General features: G+C 48.1%; 1 protein-coding gene across 1 annotated transcript in view; it reads right to left on the minus strand.

Annotated features, from left to right (window-relative positions):
- The window catches only part of CTSC (cathepsin C), a gene marked incomplete at its 3' end in the record, with an annotated part of 40,876 nt that overhangs the window by 2,414 nt on the left and 24,561 nt on the right, over positions 1-13,901 (minus strand). The window contains exons 5-6 of the mRNA XM_015414682.1: positions 12,009-12,127; positions 650-783 (exon numbers count right to left, since the gene is read on the minus strand). Of these exons, the coding sequence (XP_015270168.1) occupies positions 650-783; positions 12,009-12,127 (253 nt within the window). The remainder of the gene's footprint in view (positions 1-649; positions 784-12,008; positions 12,128-13,901) is intronic.

Below are 13,901 nucleotides of genomic sequence, written 5' to 3' on the forward strand. Positions count from 1 at the left end.
GAAGGAAAAGGGGGGTGAAGAAAAAAAAAGGAGGGGGGGGGGGGGGGAGATATCCGTTACCAAGTAATGGTGTTTATAGTATCAGATGAAAGAAGCCTGCGTCTCAGCTCAGATTTTAGTTCTCCTTACAACACAGGTGTCAAGCTCGTTTGTTATGAGGGCCGGATCTGACATAAATGCTACTTTGTCTGGCTGGGTCACGAGTGCCAGGTACGTCATGCCAGGTACTGGAGATATAAACTGTATAAAGGACAGCAGCTGGTAAGCTCCGAGTTGGTGTGTCCTCACTGCAAAGCTCCATGGGCTGGGAGTGGGGTGTGTGTGCAAAGGAAAACCCATATGGGCAGACTGGAGACCCAGCGGTGCAGCACTGGGTAGACACCCCCACACTGCTTGACTGCTGCAGATGAGGTTGTTCCGCCATGCTGAAGCCACAGTCTCCTGCTCCCTCCCTTGCACTAGTTGCTCGCGGGCCAAATAAGAGCCCTGGATGGGCCGGTTCTGGCCCCCACGCCTTATGTTTGACACCCCTGCCTTAGAGGCTGTATGCTGCATCTCAGAACGCGTCAGTGTTCTGAAGGTGGCTGGCTTCTCAGCCCTTGCTAAGCACTAGCTGTGAAACAAGGGTTTGCTTGTCGCCACCCTGATTACCTTGCGCGTACTCCGCACAGGAGACAATTTGCTGGGGACTCAGAACCGGAGTCTGGGTATTGTTGGAGAGGACACGGATCCGTGCTTCCATCATGCCCATGGTAGCGAAGGCGTAGCAGCTTCCGCAGGACCCTGAGGACGACAGGAACCAATATTAGTTTATCAACAATTCCATCAGAGATCAGCAATTCCCAAATAGCAAGCCGGGGCAATTGCAAGTGTGCTAAAGAACTGTTAATACGCTGTGAGAAATGGTATGATAGTTAATAACCCCAGGCCAGCCCAATCTCATCGGATCTCAGAAGCTAAGCGGGGTCGGCCCTGGCTAGTATTTGGAAGGGCGACCTCCAAGGAATACCAGGGGCGTGACGCAGAGGCAGGCAACGGCCAACCACCTCTGAAATGTCTCTTGCCTTAAAAAAACAAGTCTAGCTCACCACCTAGTGGTGCATAATGCTAAAAGAGCTAGAACGTCTGGCTGCCAGACAACTTTAGGATCTCCTGGCTATATGACGCATGAAAATTAATTAAGTTAATAAGATTACTGCCTCCTCATTGAAAATCCGGAGGCTCGCTCCTGCATCTCTGCATGATTTTTTGTTCTGGCCTTGACTGCGTCCAATTGGCCTGTGTTACAGGCAGGCAGTTCTGCACCCTCTAGTGTGACTGGATCCTTCGGTCATGACTGCTGCAGATTAAGCACTCCTGTGGCACCTCTGCATCAGTTACTGCACTGGATCATGCCTTCCACTCAAGGGGCACAACCAGGACCATTACTCATACAGGCACACCGAGCAGAATATTCACACTCTCATACATTCTACAAAATAATTTTTGTGGGCACAAGTACCAAAGACTTTCCCCGCCCCAATTTTCACCAGCAAAATGTGCACTGACGACCAAGAATTTGGGAATCTGTTATGCCCAGGCAGTTATATCGTATGGTGTCACTGTTTTCTTTCCAAGCCACTAACCATTAAAAACATTCCACACCATTCCACATGGCAGTCAACCTTTATTTCCATTTCGCTAGGGAGGAACCAAAGCTTGGCGATGGCATTTCCCCATCACAGACTACACCATGAAGCAGAGGCTGAACAGATCCATTCCCGAGCCTGCTTGTTACCCGCTCGATCACAACAAGCTCTCGTCTCCAAAACAACTGTTGCAGCCGCCTCCTCTCCCCCAGAAATCCCCAGGGTTCCAAATGCATCTGTGTTCACGCGGTTAACGGTCTGAATGCCTTTCCCTAACACTTTCACACAATGCGGGAAGGCAGAAGGATGGAGCACACTGATGCCCCCCGGAGGGTCCCAGGGGTCACTCCCCGGCATCTCCAGTGAAACAAGGTTGGAGGAGAGCTGTACCAATCAGAACACTGTGAAACTCAAATACACAACAACTTCCTGCGTGGCTTCACAGTACTGGCTGTACGGCCTTATAGTCATGCAGCTCACACTTTAGTCATCGTTCGTGTTATAAGGACATTCGGTTTAGGGGTGGCCAGGTCCTGTGCTCTCGCTGGTGGGGGTGGGAGGAGCTTTCCAGGAGGGGGGGGGGGGCGACGTCCTCAACGTGATGACGTCACGCAGAAGTGATGTCATCATGCCGAGGATGTCACGCAGTGACGCTCTGGTATTTTGGGCAAAACTCTATGGTTATGCAAAATACCAGAGTGTCACCACGTGACGTCCCTGGTGTGATGGCAGTTGTGGCAGGCAGGAGCCCTCGAAATTGGGGGGTCCCTCACTCCCACTTGGGGGTTGGCAACCCTGATTCGGTTCCTTATACGTCACCCCAGTTCTATCCAAATTCCCAGACAGATATGATCAGTTTTACAAGTCCCCTTTCCTTTCAGATCACTCCAAGGAAACCATCTTAAAAGGCAGCCAAATGTTGTGCTTCGGATTGTTCAACAACCTAATTTTAAAAAGATTTAATGTGGAATTTAGTGTATAATGTGGTTAATGTGGAACTTAGTTTATAATGAAATAACCTAGTTAAAAAAAGATTCAACACGGAATTTAGTTGATAATGAGGTTATGATTTTACTGTACGTGCATAATTCCTTTTATGTGTTGTTGGCTGTTGATTACGTTATGGCTGATCTAGGAAAATAATAAAATTAAGACAAGACAGTAGCCATTCCTGGAAAGATCTGCCTTTCTGTCACCATCCCTCTCATCTACACCCGCCCACCCTTACAGATTAATTACTAAGAAGCCTGCATTGTGTCCTGATGTTTTCTTCTAAAGGCCCTTAAATGCTTAAGCCTTTCAGTGCTTAGCAAGGGCAAGGACTCCACCCTCACATCACAGCTTTATGCTGGGGCAATGGTTCAATTCCTCTTCACTCTGCTTCAGGCATTCCCTGCAATTCAGAAAGAACTGGTGCTTGCCAAGCCAGCACTGTGGCAGACCCAACAAGGCGGACGGCTGGTTGGAAGCAATTTGATTGTTCCCTCTCCTGTCCAAGATGTGTTTTGAGCACCTTGCCCACAGACATGAAAGAAAGGGCGTGATGGTGTTAAAGAGGGACTGAAAACCCAAACTAGCTCTCACCACGTCAAAGCGGATGAAGGCGGTCAGCAAGGAGAGTGACATGAAAAAACCCAGTTGCTCTGTACTGTACTGTTGGGAAGGAATTAGGTAAAGCAACCTGCCGAACAGGCATGACTGTTTCGACAAACACTCCATCAAAAAACTGGCTCCCTGCTTTTGACTGGTGAACAGGATGTAAGTCAAACTGAGAGGCATTTGGGTATCCCTTGCTGCTTCTTATCCCTTTGAGAAACATACAGGCAACCTCTCTGTTTCTTCCATGAGACAAATAGCAGAAGGGGCGGGGGGCAACTCAGTCTGAGAAAACCTCAAGACCGAATTGTACTCTTCTTCCCCATAGCATGGTTTCAACCCAGTTGAGGGTTCCCCATGGCTACTGTTGACCAGTTTGAAGAATGGTGAGGAGCTATGAACATGGATCTTCTAAACAAAGTCTGAGTCCACTGGCACCTTTAAGACCAACAAACTTTTATTCACGGTATAAGCTTTCATGCACAACCACACTGTATCTGAGGAAGTGTGCTTGCCCACGGAACGTGAAACTGGACTCCAACCTTGTTCTGCTGCTTCAGACCAACACTGCTATCCCACCTGGACCTGTCTTCATGGATCTGCTAGCACTTCATCTGGTTTGATCCTTACAAGAGGAAAAATCAGATCAAGATCCAGTTCTCACAAGTTACCCCTCCCATCTCTTGGGGTCTGGACTGGACATTTTTCTGTCTGGTTGCTCATGCGGTTCTGTGTAAAACTGCACTTGCAACAACTCAAGTTGACCTAAATCCTTGCTTTTTGAAGTGTGCAAGGGCTGTCACTTAGTGGCAGAGCACCCGCTTGGCATGCAGAAGGTCCCAGGTTCAATCCCCAGCATCTCCAGTTGAAAGGATCAGGTAGTAAGTTATGTGGAAGACCTCTGCCTGAGACCCTGGAGACTCGCTTCCAGTGAGTAGACCAGTGGTGGCGAACCTATGGGACGCGTGCCGGAGGCGGCACTCAGAGCCCTCTCAGTGCGCATGCGTGCCGTCGCCCCATCCAGGCCCAGACCGTCATTAAAGTGTGGAATTCTCTGACAAATAATTTTAAGTAAATGAAAGCATTTGGGATTGCTTTCCTTACTTTGTTTGGATCATCTTATGTTAATGTATGAGTTGTTTTTTCTAAACTAAAACCTCAGTATTCAGGTTAAACTGCCGTGTTGGCACTTTGCGATAAATAAGTGGGTTTTGGGTTGCAGTTTGGGCACTCAGTCTCCAAAAGGTTCGCCATCACTGGAGTAGACAATGCTGACTCTGATAGACACCAAGGGTCTGGTAAGTGAGCAGTGACTCACGAAAGCTCCTACCCTGCCACATATTTTGTTAAGTCTTTAATGTGCTCCTGGACTGTGACAGGGGCTGTGGCTCATTGACAGACCATCTGCTTGGCATGCAGAAGGTCCCAGGTTCAATCCCCAGCACCTGCAGCTAAAAAGGACCAGGCAGTAGGTGACATGAAAGAGACCCTGGAGAGCCAGTCTGAGTAGACAATATCGATCTTGATGGGCCAATAATCCGATCGAGCATAAGGCAGCTTCATGTGTGATTCTTGCAGGGTGTGTATTCAAAATATTTTTTATGTTCTTATCAAAAGGGAATTAGATAAGTAGATGGAGCAGAGGTCCATCAGTGGCTATTAGTCACAAGGTATAGATAGGGGCTCTGGGGCAAGTGATGCTCTGTCGTCTTGGTGCTTGGGGGGGGGTCAACAGTGGGAGGGCTTCTAGTGTCCTGGCCCCACTGGTGGACCTCCTGATGGCACCTGGTATTTCTGGCCACTGTGGGATACAGAGTGTTGGGCTGGATGGGCCTTTGGCCTGACCCAACATTGGCGTCTCTTATGTTCTTATGACTCTCGCTCTTGTCTACTGCTGCAGCCAGACTGACACGGCTACCCATCTTGATTCAGGATAAGGCAGTTTTATGTGTTCACGAACAGGTAGCCGTTCCCTGCACTTTGCCACCCATGATCCAAATTAAGGTCAGGGACTCGAGGCCCCCACCTTACGCAAAGCCTTTTTTTACTTGCATGGGTTTTGACAACAGGACGGCACGCCAGTACCAGAGATGGACTTCTCTGCTTACAGAAATAAGATCACCAGAATGGGACGTTTTAGGCGCACAGTGTGGAAGGCCACACGTTGGTGCACAGAAAATTCCAGGTTCGGTCTCTAGCAACTTGTGCTGTGCTTGGACCCGCCTCCCCGCTCTCTTCTTTGACGTCCTGTCAGCTTGACAGCCTGCAAGGCGCTCTAGACACCCTCCGAGCCTACCCTCGTAATTGCTTTCCCTAATATCAACAAAAAAAATAAATTTGTTATTTAGTGCAGCGGCACATTCATTTGCTAACTAGGCAATATCGACGCCTGGGGAGTGGGGAGGAAACCCTGACCTGAACCAACCTGGGTTAGCAAATGCAATCTAAGCTAATTCATAAAAGCAACGGCTTTCCTGATGTTCTCCAAATTCAATTTTAACAGAGTTTAAATTGCATTACGGACCTCTTGATCCATGGCCGATGGGATCGCTTAAAACAAAAGGCTGATTAACAGGCAGAGCGCGCTCCTCCGAAAGTGATCGTTCAGAAGGACGGTTCTCTTTCTGATGGCTGCTATCCACACCCCCCCACCCCCAGCTGGTTCTCCAAGGGAAAGGGAAGGATAATTCCTAGATAAGGGTTCTCGTCAGCAATTCGGTGCTAAGAAGTTAAGAAGAATTCAGCCTCTTCCTCCCCAAAGAACCCTGTTGCTCCTTTACAGTGGGGGCTTTCAACCATTCCAGATGCCGGCCCCACTGACTGTGTCCGGGACATCTATCATGTCACAGGAAGAAGGGGAGACAGGGTTACGCAGCAGACCAGTCCGGGACACAAAACCAGGCGAGCGTTATTTACAGCACACCTTTCTTGCTGAGACGCAAGGCAGATTAGAAAATATTTAGAAAATAACTCAGTCTGACAGTAAAGACATTCAACGAACAATGCACAAGGATGAGGGAATGGAAACACAAGCACAATGTGAAGAAAAATGGTCTAAGGCATTAAATGCCATAATGCAGGAGGTATGTGTTCAGTTTTGGGCACCACCATTTAAGAAGGATATAGACAAGCTGGAATGTGTCCAGAGGAGGGCAATAAAGATGATGAGGGGTCTGGAGACCAAGTCCTTATGAGGAAAGGTTGCAGGAACTCAGTATGTATAGCCTGGGGAGGAGATGACTGAGAGGAGATATGAAAACCATCTTCAAGTACTAGAAGGAGGATGGTGCGATGCTGTTCTCTGTTGCCTTAGAAGATCGGACCAGAACCAACAGGTTGAAATTAAATCAAAAGGATTTTTGGCTAAACATTAGGAAGAACTTCCTCACAGTTAGAGCGGGGGAACACGGTTCCCCGGGAGGTGGTGGGCCCTCCTTCTTTCGAGGTTTTCAAGCAGAGGCTAGATGGCCATCTGACAGCAATGCTGATTCTGTGAACTTAGGCAAATCATGAGAAGGGAGGGCAGGGAGGGTTGTACCAGTGCTTTGTTCTCGTGGCCCTTTCTTACACGCCCAGGGAGATGCGGATTGCCACTTTGGGGCCAGGAAACAATTTTCTCCAGGCCAGTTTGGCCAGGGCTCCTGGAGGAGGTTTTCTGCCATCTTCTGGGCATGGAGCAGGGGGACACAGCAGATGTGGGGAGGTATTTGTGAATTTCCTGCATTTTGTAGGGGGGTTGGACTAGAGGACCCTGGAGGTCCCTTCCAACTCTAGGTTCTATGTTACAAAGGTAGAAGACAGTGCAGTAAACAGGAAGGCAATACACACAATAAACAAATTGTACAGGGACAACCCAAAAATGAATATTATTGACCCTGACCACACACATCTTGGGCCACTGGACCTCCTCAGTGGTCAAACAAATGATACCACAGAATGGTTCCTGACATCACAATGCAACAATAATTTCTCATAAACTGACCAAGATTTCAATGATTATTGTCTGTGACCAAAGGCAAAGGTATTAATCAGAGGCCTCATTCTTGAGAGTTTTGCTGCCATGGTCAGGCACACTGTCCTATAGCAATGGTTCAAATGTGTACCTTTCTTGCTTGGTCAGAAAAATTCAATACAGCCAGGAGCCAATAGTGCTGTAACAGATGTGAGGGATGATCAAGCCTTTTTGGCAGGACTAACCTCACCTCTCTGCTTCTTGAAAACAGATCAGCCAGTATCATAAGGCCCCTGTATAAATTGACGGTGCGACCTCATTTGGAGTGCGGTGTACAGTTCTGGTCATCACACCTCAGAAAGAATATTATAGCATTGGAAAAAGTGCAGAAAAGGGCAACTAGAATGATAAAAGGGTTGGAACACTTTCCCTATGAAGAAAGGTTAAAGCGCTTGGGGCTCTTTAGCTTGGAAAAACGACGGCTGAGGGGTGACATGCTCAAGGTTTATAAGATTATGCATGGGATAGAACAGGTTGAGAAAGAAGTACTTTTCTCCCTTTCTCCCAATACAAGAACTCGTGGGCACTTAATGAAATTGCTGAGCAGTCAGGTTAGAACAGATAAAAGGAAGTACTTCTTCACCCAAAGAGTGATTAACTCATGGAATTCACTGCCACAGGAGGTGGCGGCGGCTACAAGCATGGACGGCTTCAAGAGGGAACTGGATAAACATATGGAGCAGAAATCCATCAGTGGCTATTACCGACAAGTGGTTAAGACGCTGAACTGCAGGCTGTGGAAGGTCGGTAGTTCAGCAGTTTGAGACCCGAGTTGCCGCATGATGGAGTGAGCTCCCGTCTCTAGTTCCAACTCCTGCCAACCTAGCAGTTCGAAAGCAAGACATTGCAAGTAGATAAATAGGTACCACTTTGGTGGGAAGGTAACAGCGTTCCGTGCGCCTTGGTGTTTAGTCATGTCGGCCACATGACCACGGAAACATCTTCGGACAGCGCTGGCTCTTCGGCTTTGAAACGGAGATGAGCACCGCAACCCTAGAGTCGGATCCGACTGGCTTTCGAGCAAGGGAACCTTTACCTATAGATAGGAACTCTCAGGCTGGGGCTGGTGATGCACTGTATTCTTGGTGCCTGGGGGGGGGGCAACAGTGGGAGGGCTTCTACTGTCTTGGCCCCACTGCTGGACCTCCTGATGACACCTGGTATTTTTGGCCAATGTGTGACAGAGTGTTGGACTGGATGGGCCATTGGCCTGATCCAACACTGGCTTCTCTTATGTTCTTATCTTCTTCTTCTGATCACCCGTGTTATGATTGGTGACCCTGAAGCCACGGCAATGGCTTATTTTCATGCAAGAAGCTGCAATTAAATGAGCCAGGAAAGAGTCAAACAACAGGAATTGGGTTCCACTGGAGGTAGCCCCTTTGGATTAAATACCAAACGGAGGAGATGGATGCCGGTCATTAAACCCTGAGATGAGGGCTACGTGCCAAATGACCTGATTGGCAGAGCTTGGGGATATCTCCCACGAGGGCCATGATTCCTAACTCTGGATTTGGGGGGGGGGGGGTCACCTAAGCAGGCAGAAGGTTTAAAAGGTGGAATCTTCCTTTGTTCAAAGACTTTGCCCAGATGCTGTGACCCGCTGGGGCCCAATCGCTTCTGCAAAGGGGGAATACAGAATCTGGGGGTGTGTTTGCTCCATCTAAGGTACCTGTCTTCTACTGTAACTTAGCTTATCTGCAGAAGTGAGTAGTAAACTCATGAAAGCTCCTACCGTGCCACAAATTTTGCCCGTCTTTAAAGGTACTACTGGACTCTGGCTCTTTTCTGCTGCTACAGACAGACTAACACGGCTGCCCGTCTTGTGCTATTTTCCATGAATGTGCTCTAGTTTAATCTTTAGTAATAAGCTTCTCCCAGAGAGAAGGCAGACTGTGACTCAGATCCTACTCATACACTGAAAAGTGCTCTTACACATTAAGAAAAGTGCTCTTACACATGCTCTTACACATGCACAAAAGTGCTCTTACACATGCACGGCGGAAATTAAAGTAATCAGAAGAGAGCCAGTTTGGGGTAGGGGTTAGGGGCGTGGACTCTAATCCGGAAGAACCGGGTTTGACTTCCCCACTCCTCCACATGCAGCTGCTGGTGTGACCTTGGGTCAGTCACAAGTCCTCTCAGAGCTGTTCTCTCAAGAGCAGTTCTCGAGAGAGCTCTCTCAGCCCCACCTTCCTCACAGGGTGTCTGTTGTGGGAAGGGGAAGGAGATTGTAAGCTGCTCTGAGATTCCCTCGGGTAGTGAAGGGTGGGGTATAAACCCAATCTCTTCTTCTGCCCTTTGTACTTGCTCAGAGGCAACCTTACCATGGTTCCCCAAGGCGCGGGTTATGTGATAGGCTGGGTTTTATTTCTTGGGGTGGTGGCACTGCAGAGGAACATGCTTTTAAAAAGGTAAAGGTTCCCTTGCTCGAAAGCCAGTCGAATCCGACTCTAGGGTTGCGGTGCTCATCTCTGTTTCAAAGCCGAAGAGCCAGCGCTGTCCGAAGACGTTTCCATGGTCATGTGGCCGGCATGACTAAACACCAAGGCGCACGGAACGCTGTTCCCTTCCCAACGAAGTGGTACCTATTTATCTACTTGCAATTTCTTGCTTTCGAACTGCTAGGTAGGCAGGAGCTGGAACTAGAGACGGGAGCTCACTCCATCATGCGGCACACTCGGGTCTCGAACTGCTGAACTACTGACCTTCCGCAGCCTGCAGTTCAGCGTCTTAACCACTTGAGCCACCGCAGCTCCATAACATGCTTTTACATGTAGGCAAACACACAAAACGCATGTGAGAACACACAGACCCAGGGCAAGTTTGTTACAACCCACACTCTTCTGGGGCACCTCTAATGACACCCAGAAGTGAGCGCGGAAGAGACGCTGCACAAAATTAGGAACTGGGAACTCGTCCTCTCCTTTCCTGCAGGGCTCACTCTCTCCCATCCTAAACTTCCCAAAAGTCAAAGGCCTTTGAAAAGGACATCTGCCCTATAAGTGTGATCTTCCAGAAGAAAAAAAACACCAAAACGTGGGCGCGCACGCACACACACAGACCAAATACTCCCCCATACTTATTTCATCTTCTTTCCTTCTTTTAAAGAAAAGGAAGGTTTGCAGAGATAACACATTACAAATGTTCTCTCACAGAGAGACGGATGTGTTGATATCTCCGCAGCACCACTATAAGCTGAAGATAACTTTGAAGCCGGGCGAGAATGTCCAAGCAGGTCTGTTTTATCAGGCACTCTTGTACCTCCGGAAGATAGAACCAAGTTTTAACAGATGTTTCAGCTCTCCTTGAAGTTTTTGTTGGGGAGGGTTTAAAATAAGGAAACTGCATGCAACGGATCACTGAAGCGGAGTCTGGAAAGATTTCCATGTTCCTAAAGCTAATCGCTAGAGTTCACAGGCAGCCAAGTCCTTTGTTCTTTTCAAGTGCTTGTGGGAGAGGATGGACTCTTACCCCAGAGTATAGTATGCTGTAGGGGTGTGCGCTTGGTATATACCGAACCAAATAAATACCCGAAAAATGCCTTATTACTATTTTTAGGTATTTATTCAGCCTAATACAGATTAGACAATCTGATGCAGCTACCAAAATAGCCACGCCCAAATAAAAGCCAATATTATTCAGCTTTTATTCGGGCACGGCTAAAATTCACTCGTTCGGTCATGCTGCCGGAGTGGCGCAACTCGGTGAGTGAACTGAAGGCATTTATAATTCTCCTTTATACCTTATGGGGACGGTCCCCATAGAGTACAATGGAGCTGAATAAATTTGGGTTTCATTAATATTTACTCGAATACCAATACAATGCTGATATTGGTATTTGTGAATACTGATATTTTTCTCAACCAACAGACCCGATTTTGGGGGGTGGGGGACAATTTTTGGGGGGTACACCGTAGTATGCTGTATGGCCTTTCGTCTTTTGAACGCTTCATGCTAAGTATGTCCTTATCTTCCCTTGCTGGCCTGAGAAACATTCCCATCCCCAACATGACAGGATTTGAGGCCAATTAAGAGGTAAAATAAATGCTCTGGGGCCTAGTAAGGGCACCACACATGCTGTTAGGTCTTCCCTATCAGTCTTATTTTTTGTCCTGTTCTTTCTTTAAGATGCTTGAAGCAGCTTACAAGGTACTCTCTACCCCCATTTTAGCCTCACACCTAGCCCATGAAGCTGGGAAAGTGAATGGCCCAAGGTCATCCAGTAAGCTCTATGGCAGAGCAGCTATTTGTACCTGACTCCTCTCACCCCTAGCTTGATACTACACTACATCTTCTATCATATTTCCATTCTCTCTTCTCACCTAAACAATTTCGAACATCCCTCTGAAGTCTTTTGTTTTTAATCTTATATTTTTTGTATTTTTTAAAATGTGTGTGTGTGTATACACGTGTGCACCTGGAAGTCATGGCGGCCTCTGGTGACTGACCCCTACTGGGGCCCTGGAGAATATTCAGAGAGGTGGCTGAATAAAGCCTGCCCCCACCTCCCACCTCTGGTATTCCAAGGAGGCCTCCCATCCAAGAACTTGCCAGAGTCGACCCTGCTTAGCTTCTGAGATCTGACGGGATGGGGCTTGCCTGGGCTATCCAGGTCAGGGCCTGTTATTTTTAATCTTGAAGAGAAAAACCCAAACCCAGGAACCAAACTTAAACAAAGTCACAAGAGGAGGATTCCACCTCTGATATATTCTGTCTCCTTTGCAGACCAGACCTTTTCGATAAGCAGCGATTCCGAAAACACGCCTTACCTTGGTTTCGTACAGGACTGACGTAATTCACACCATTCACATTTCTCCAGTCCCAAGAGGTGGGCAGGGAGGAGGCTGCCTTGGTCACTTCAGAGGTCAACGGGGCAGTCTTCGGCCTACTGGGAAAAGGACAAGCATTTTGCATGGTGAGGTCACCATTCCAACATTGGGGGGGGGGAGAAATTACGGAATGCACTGCCTTCAGAGCACTTTCAGGCTTGCCTTCTCCAGCCCACCAGTTAAGATCTGCCTCCAAAGGCCTGCTCTGTGCCCCCGCCTCCAGAGGCCAAGCTGGTGGCAGCTCCAGAGAAGCTGTGGGCTTTTTCTTGGGGAGGGAATAAATGGGGATTCACTGCATTCCGCGTGTTTAATTTTTGGAACTAGAAGCCCCTTTGAACAACAAGGGAAAGGTGTAGCAATAAATATTTTAATAAATCATCTCCTGCAAACGTAATTCAAGTTTCTGGCTTTTGCGTGCTATTTGACAACAGGCTTCCTCGGGAGGTGGTGGGCTCTCCGTCTTTGGAGGTTTTCAGACACAGGCTAGAGGGCCATCTGACAGCAATGCGGATTCTGTGAACTTAGGCGGATCACCTTATGTTTTTTGTATTTTTTAAAATGTGTGTGTGTGTGTGTGTGAAAGCTAATGCAATCTTAGGAATGCATTAACAGAAGCATTGTGTCCAGATCAAGGGAGGTGGTAGTTCTGCTCTATTCTGCTATGGTCAGGCCTCACCTGGAGTACCGTGTCCAGTTTTGGGTACCACATTTTAGGAAGGATGTTGACAAGCTCGAGCGTGTCCAGAAGAGGGCAACCAGGATGGTGAGAGGGTTGGAATCCAAGTCTTATGAGGAAAAGCTGAAAGAGTTTGGTATGTTTAGCCTGGGAAAGAGAAGGCTTAGAGGGGACATGATTGCAGTCTTCAAATATTTGAAGGGCTGTCATGTAGAAGATGGAGCAGATCTATTCTCTCTTGCTCCGGATTGCAAGACTAGATCTAATGGGTGGAAATTACAAGGGAGTCGTTACCGGCTAAATATCAGGAGAAACTTCCTAACTGTAAGAGTGGTTGAGCCGTGGAACAGTCTGCCTCGGGAGGTGGTGGATGCTCCTTCGCTGGACATTTTCAAGCGGAGGCTGGATGACCATCTTTCAGGTATGTTGTAGGTATGTAGGGCTCTCTTTCAGCTATGCTCCTGCAGAGTGCAGGCAGTTGGACTAGATGACCTGCAAGGTCCATTCCAACTCTAACATTCTATGATTGTATGAGAGGGAGGGCAGGAAGGGTTGCCTCAGTGCTTAGTTCTTGTTGCCTTTCTTACACGCCCAGGGAAATGCTGATCACCATTTTGGGGTCAGGAAGCAATTTTCCCCCAGGCCAGTTTGGTTGGAGATCCCGGAGGTTTTTTGCTCAACTTCTGGCATTGGAACAGCAATCACTGGGGGTGTGTGGGGGAGAGGTATTTGTGAATTCCCTGCATTGTGCAGGGGGTTGGACTAGATGACCCTGGAGGTCCCTTCCATGATTCTGTGATTCTGTACCATAATGTAACTTGTGGGGAGGGCCACACCGCTGTTTGGCCTAGCTGCAGGAAAGCAAAATGAGCAATGCTGACCAGCTACACACTAATTTATTCCTTACTGAATTCGAGCATGTTTGAGAAGGCAGATGGGCAAAACTCACTCAGAGGCTTGATGAGAGCAGCAGGCCAGACAGACTGGCATAGGAGGGTTGCCAAATTCCAGGTACGGTCTGGAGCTCTTTTGGAATTACAACTGATCTTCAGACTAGACAGATCAGCTCCCCCTGAGAAAATGTCTGCTTTGGAGGGTGGGCTCTATGGCATCACATACCTACTGAATTCCCTCTCCCCCAAAAAACTTCACCCTCC

The sequence above is a fragment of the Gekko japonicus genome, unplaced genomic scaffold (genome assembly GCF_001447785.1).
Source record: "Gekko japonicus isolate JY-2015 unplaced genomic scaffold, Gekko_japonicus_V1.1 scaffold1112, whole genome shotgun sequence".
NCBI lineage: Eukaryota > Metazoa > Chordata > Lepidosauria > Squamata > Gekkonidae > Gekko > Gekko japonicus.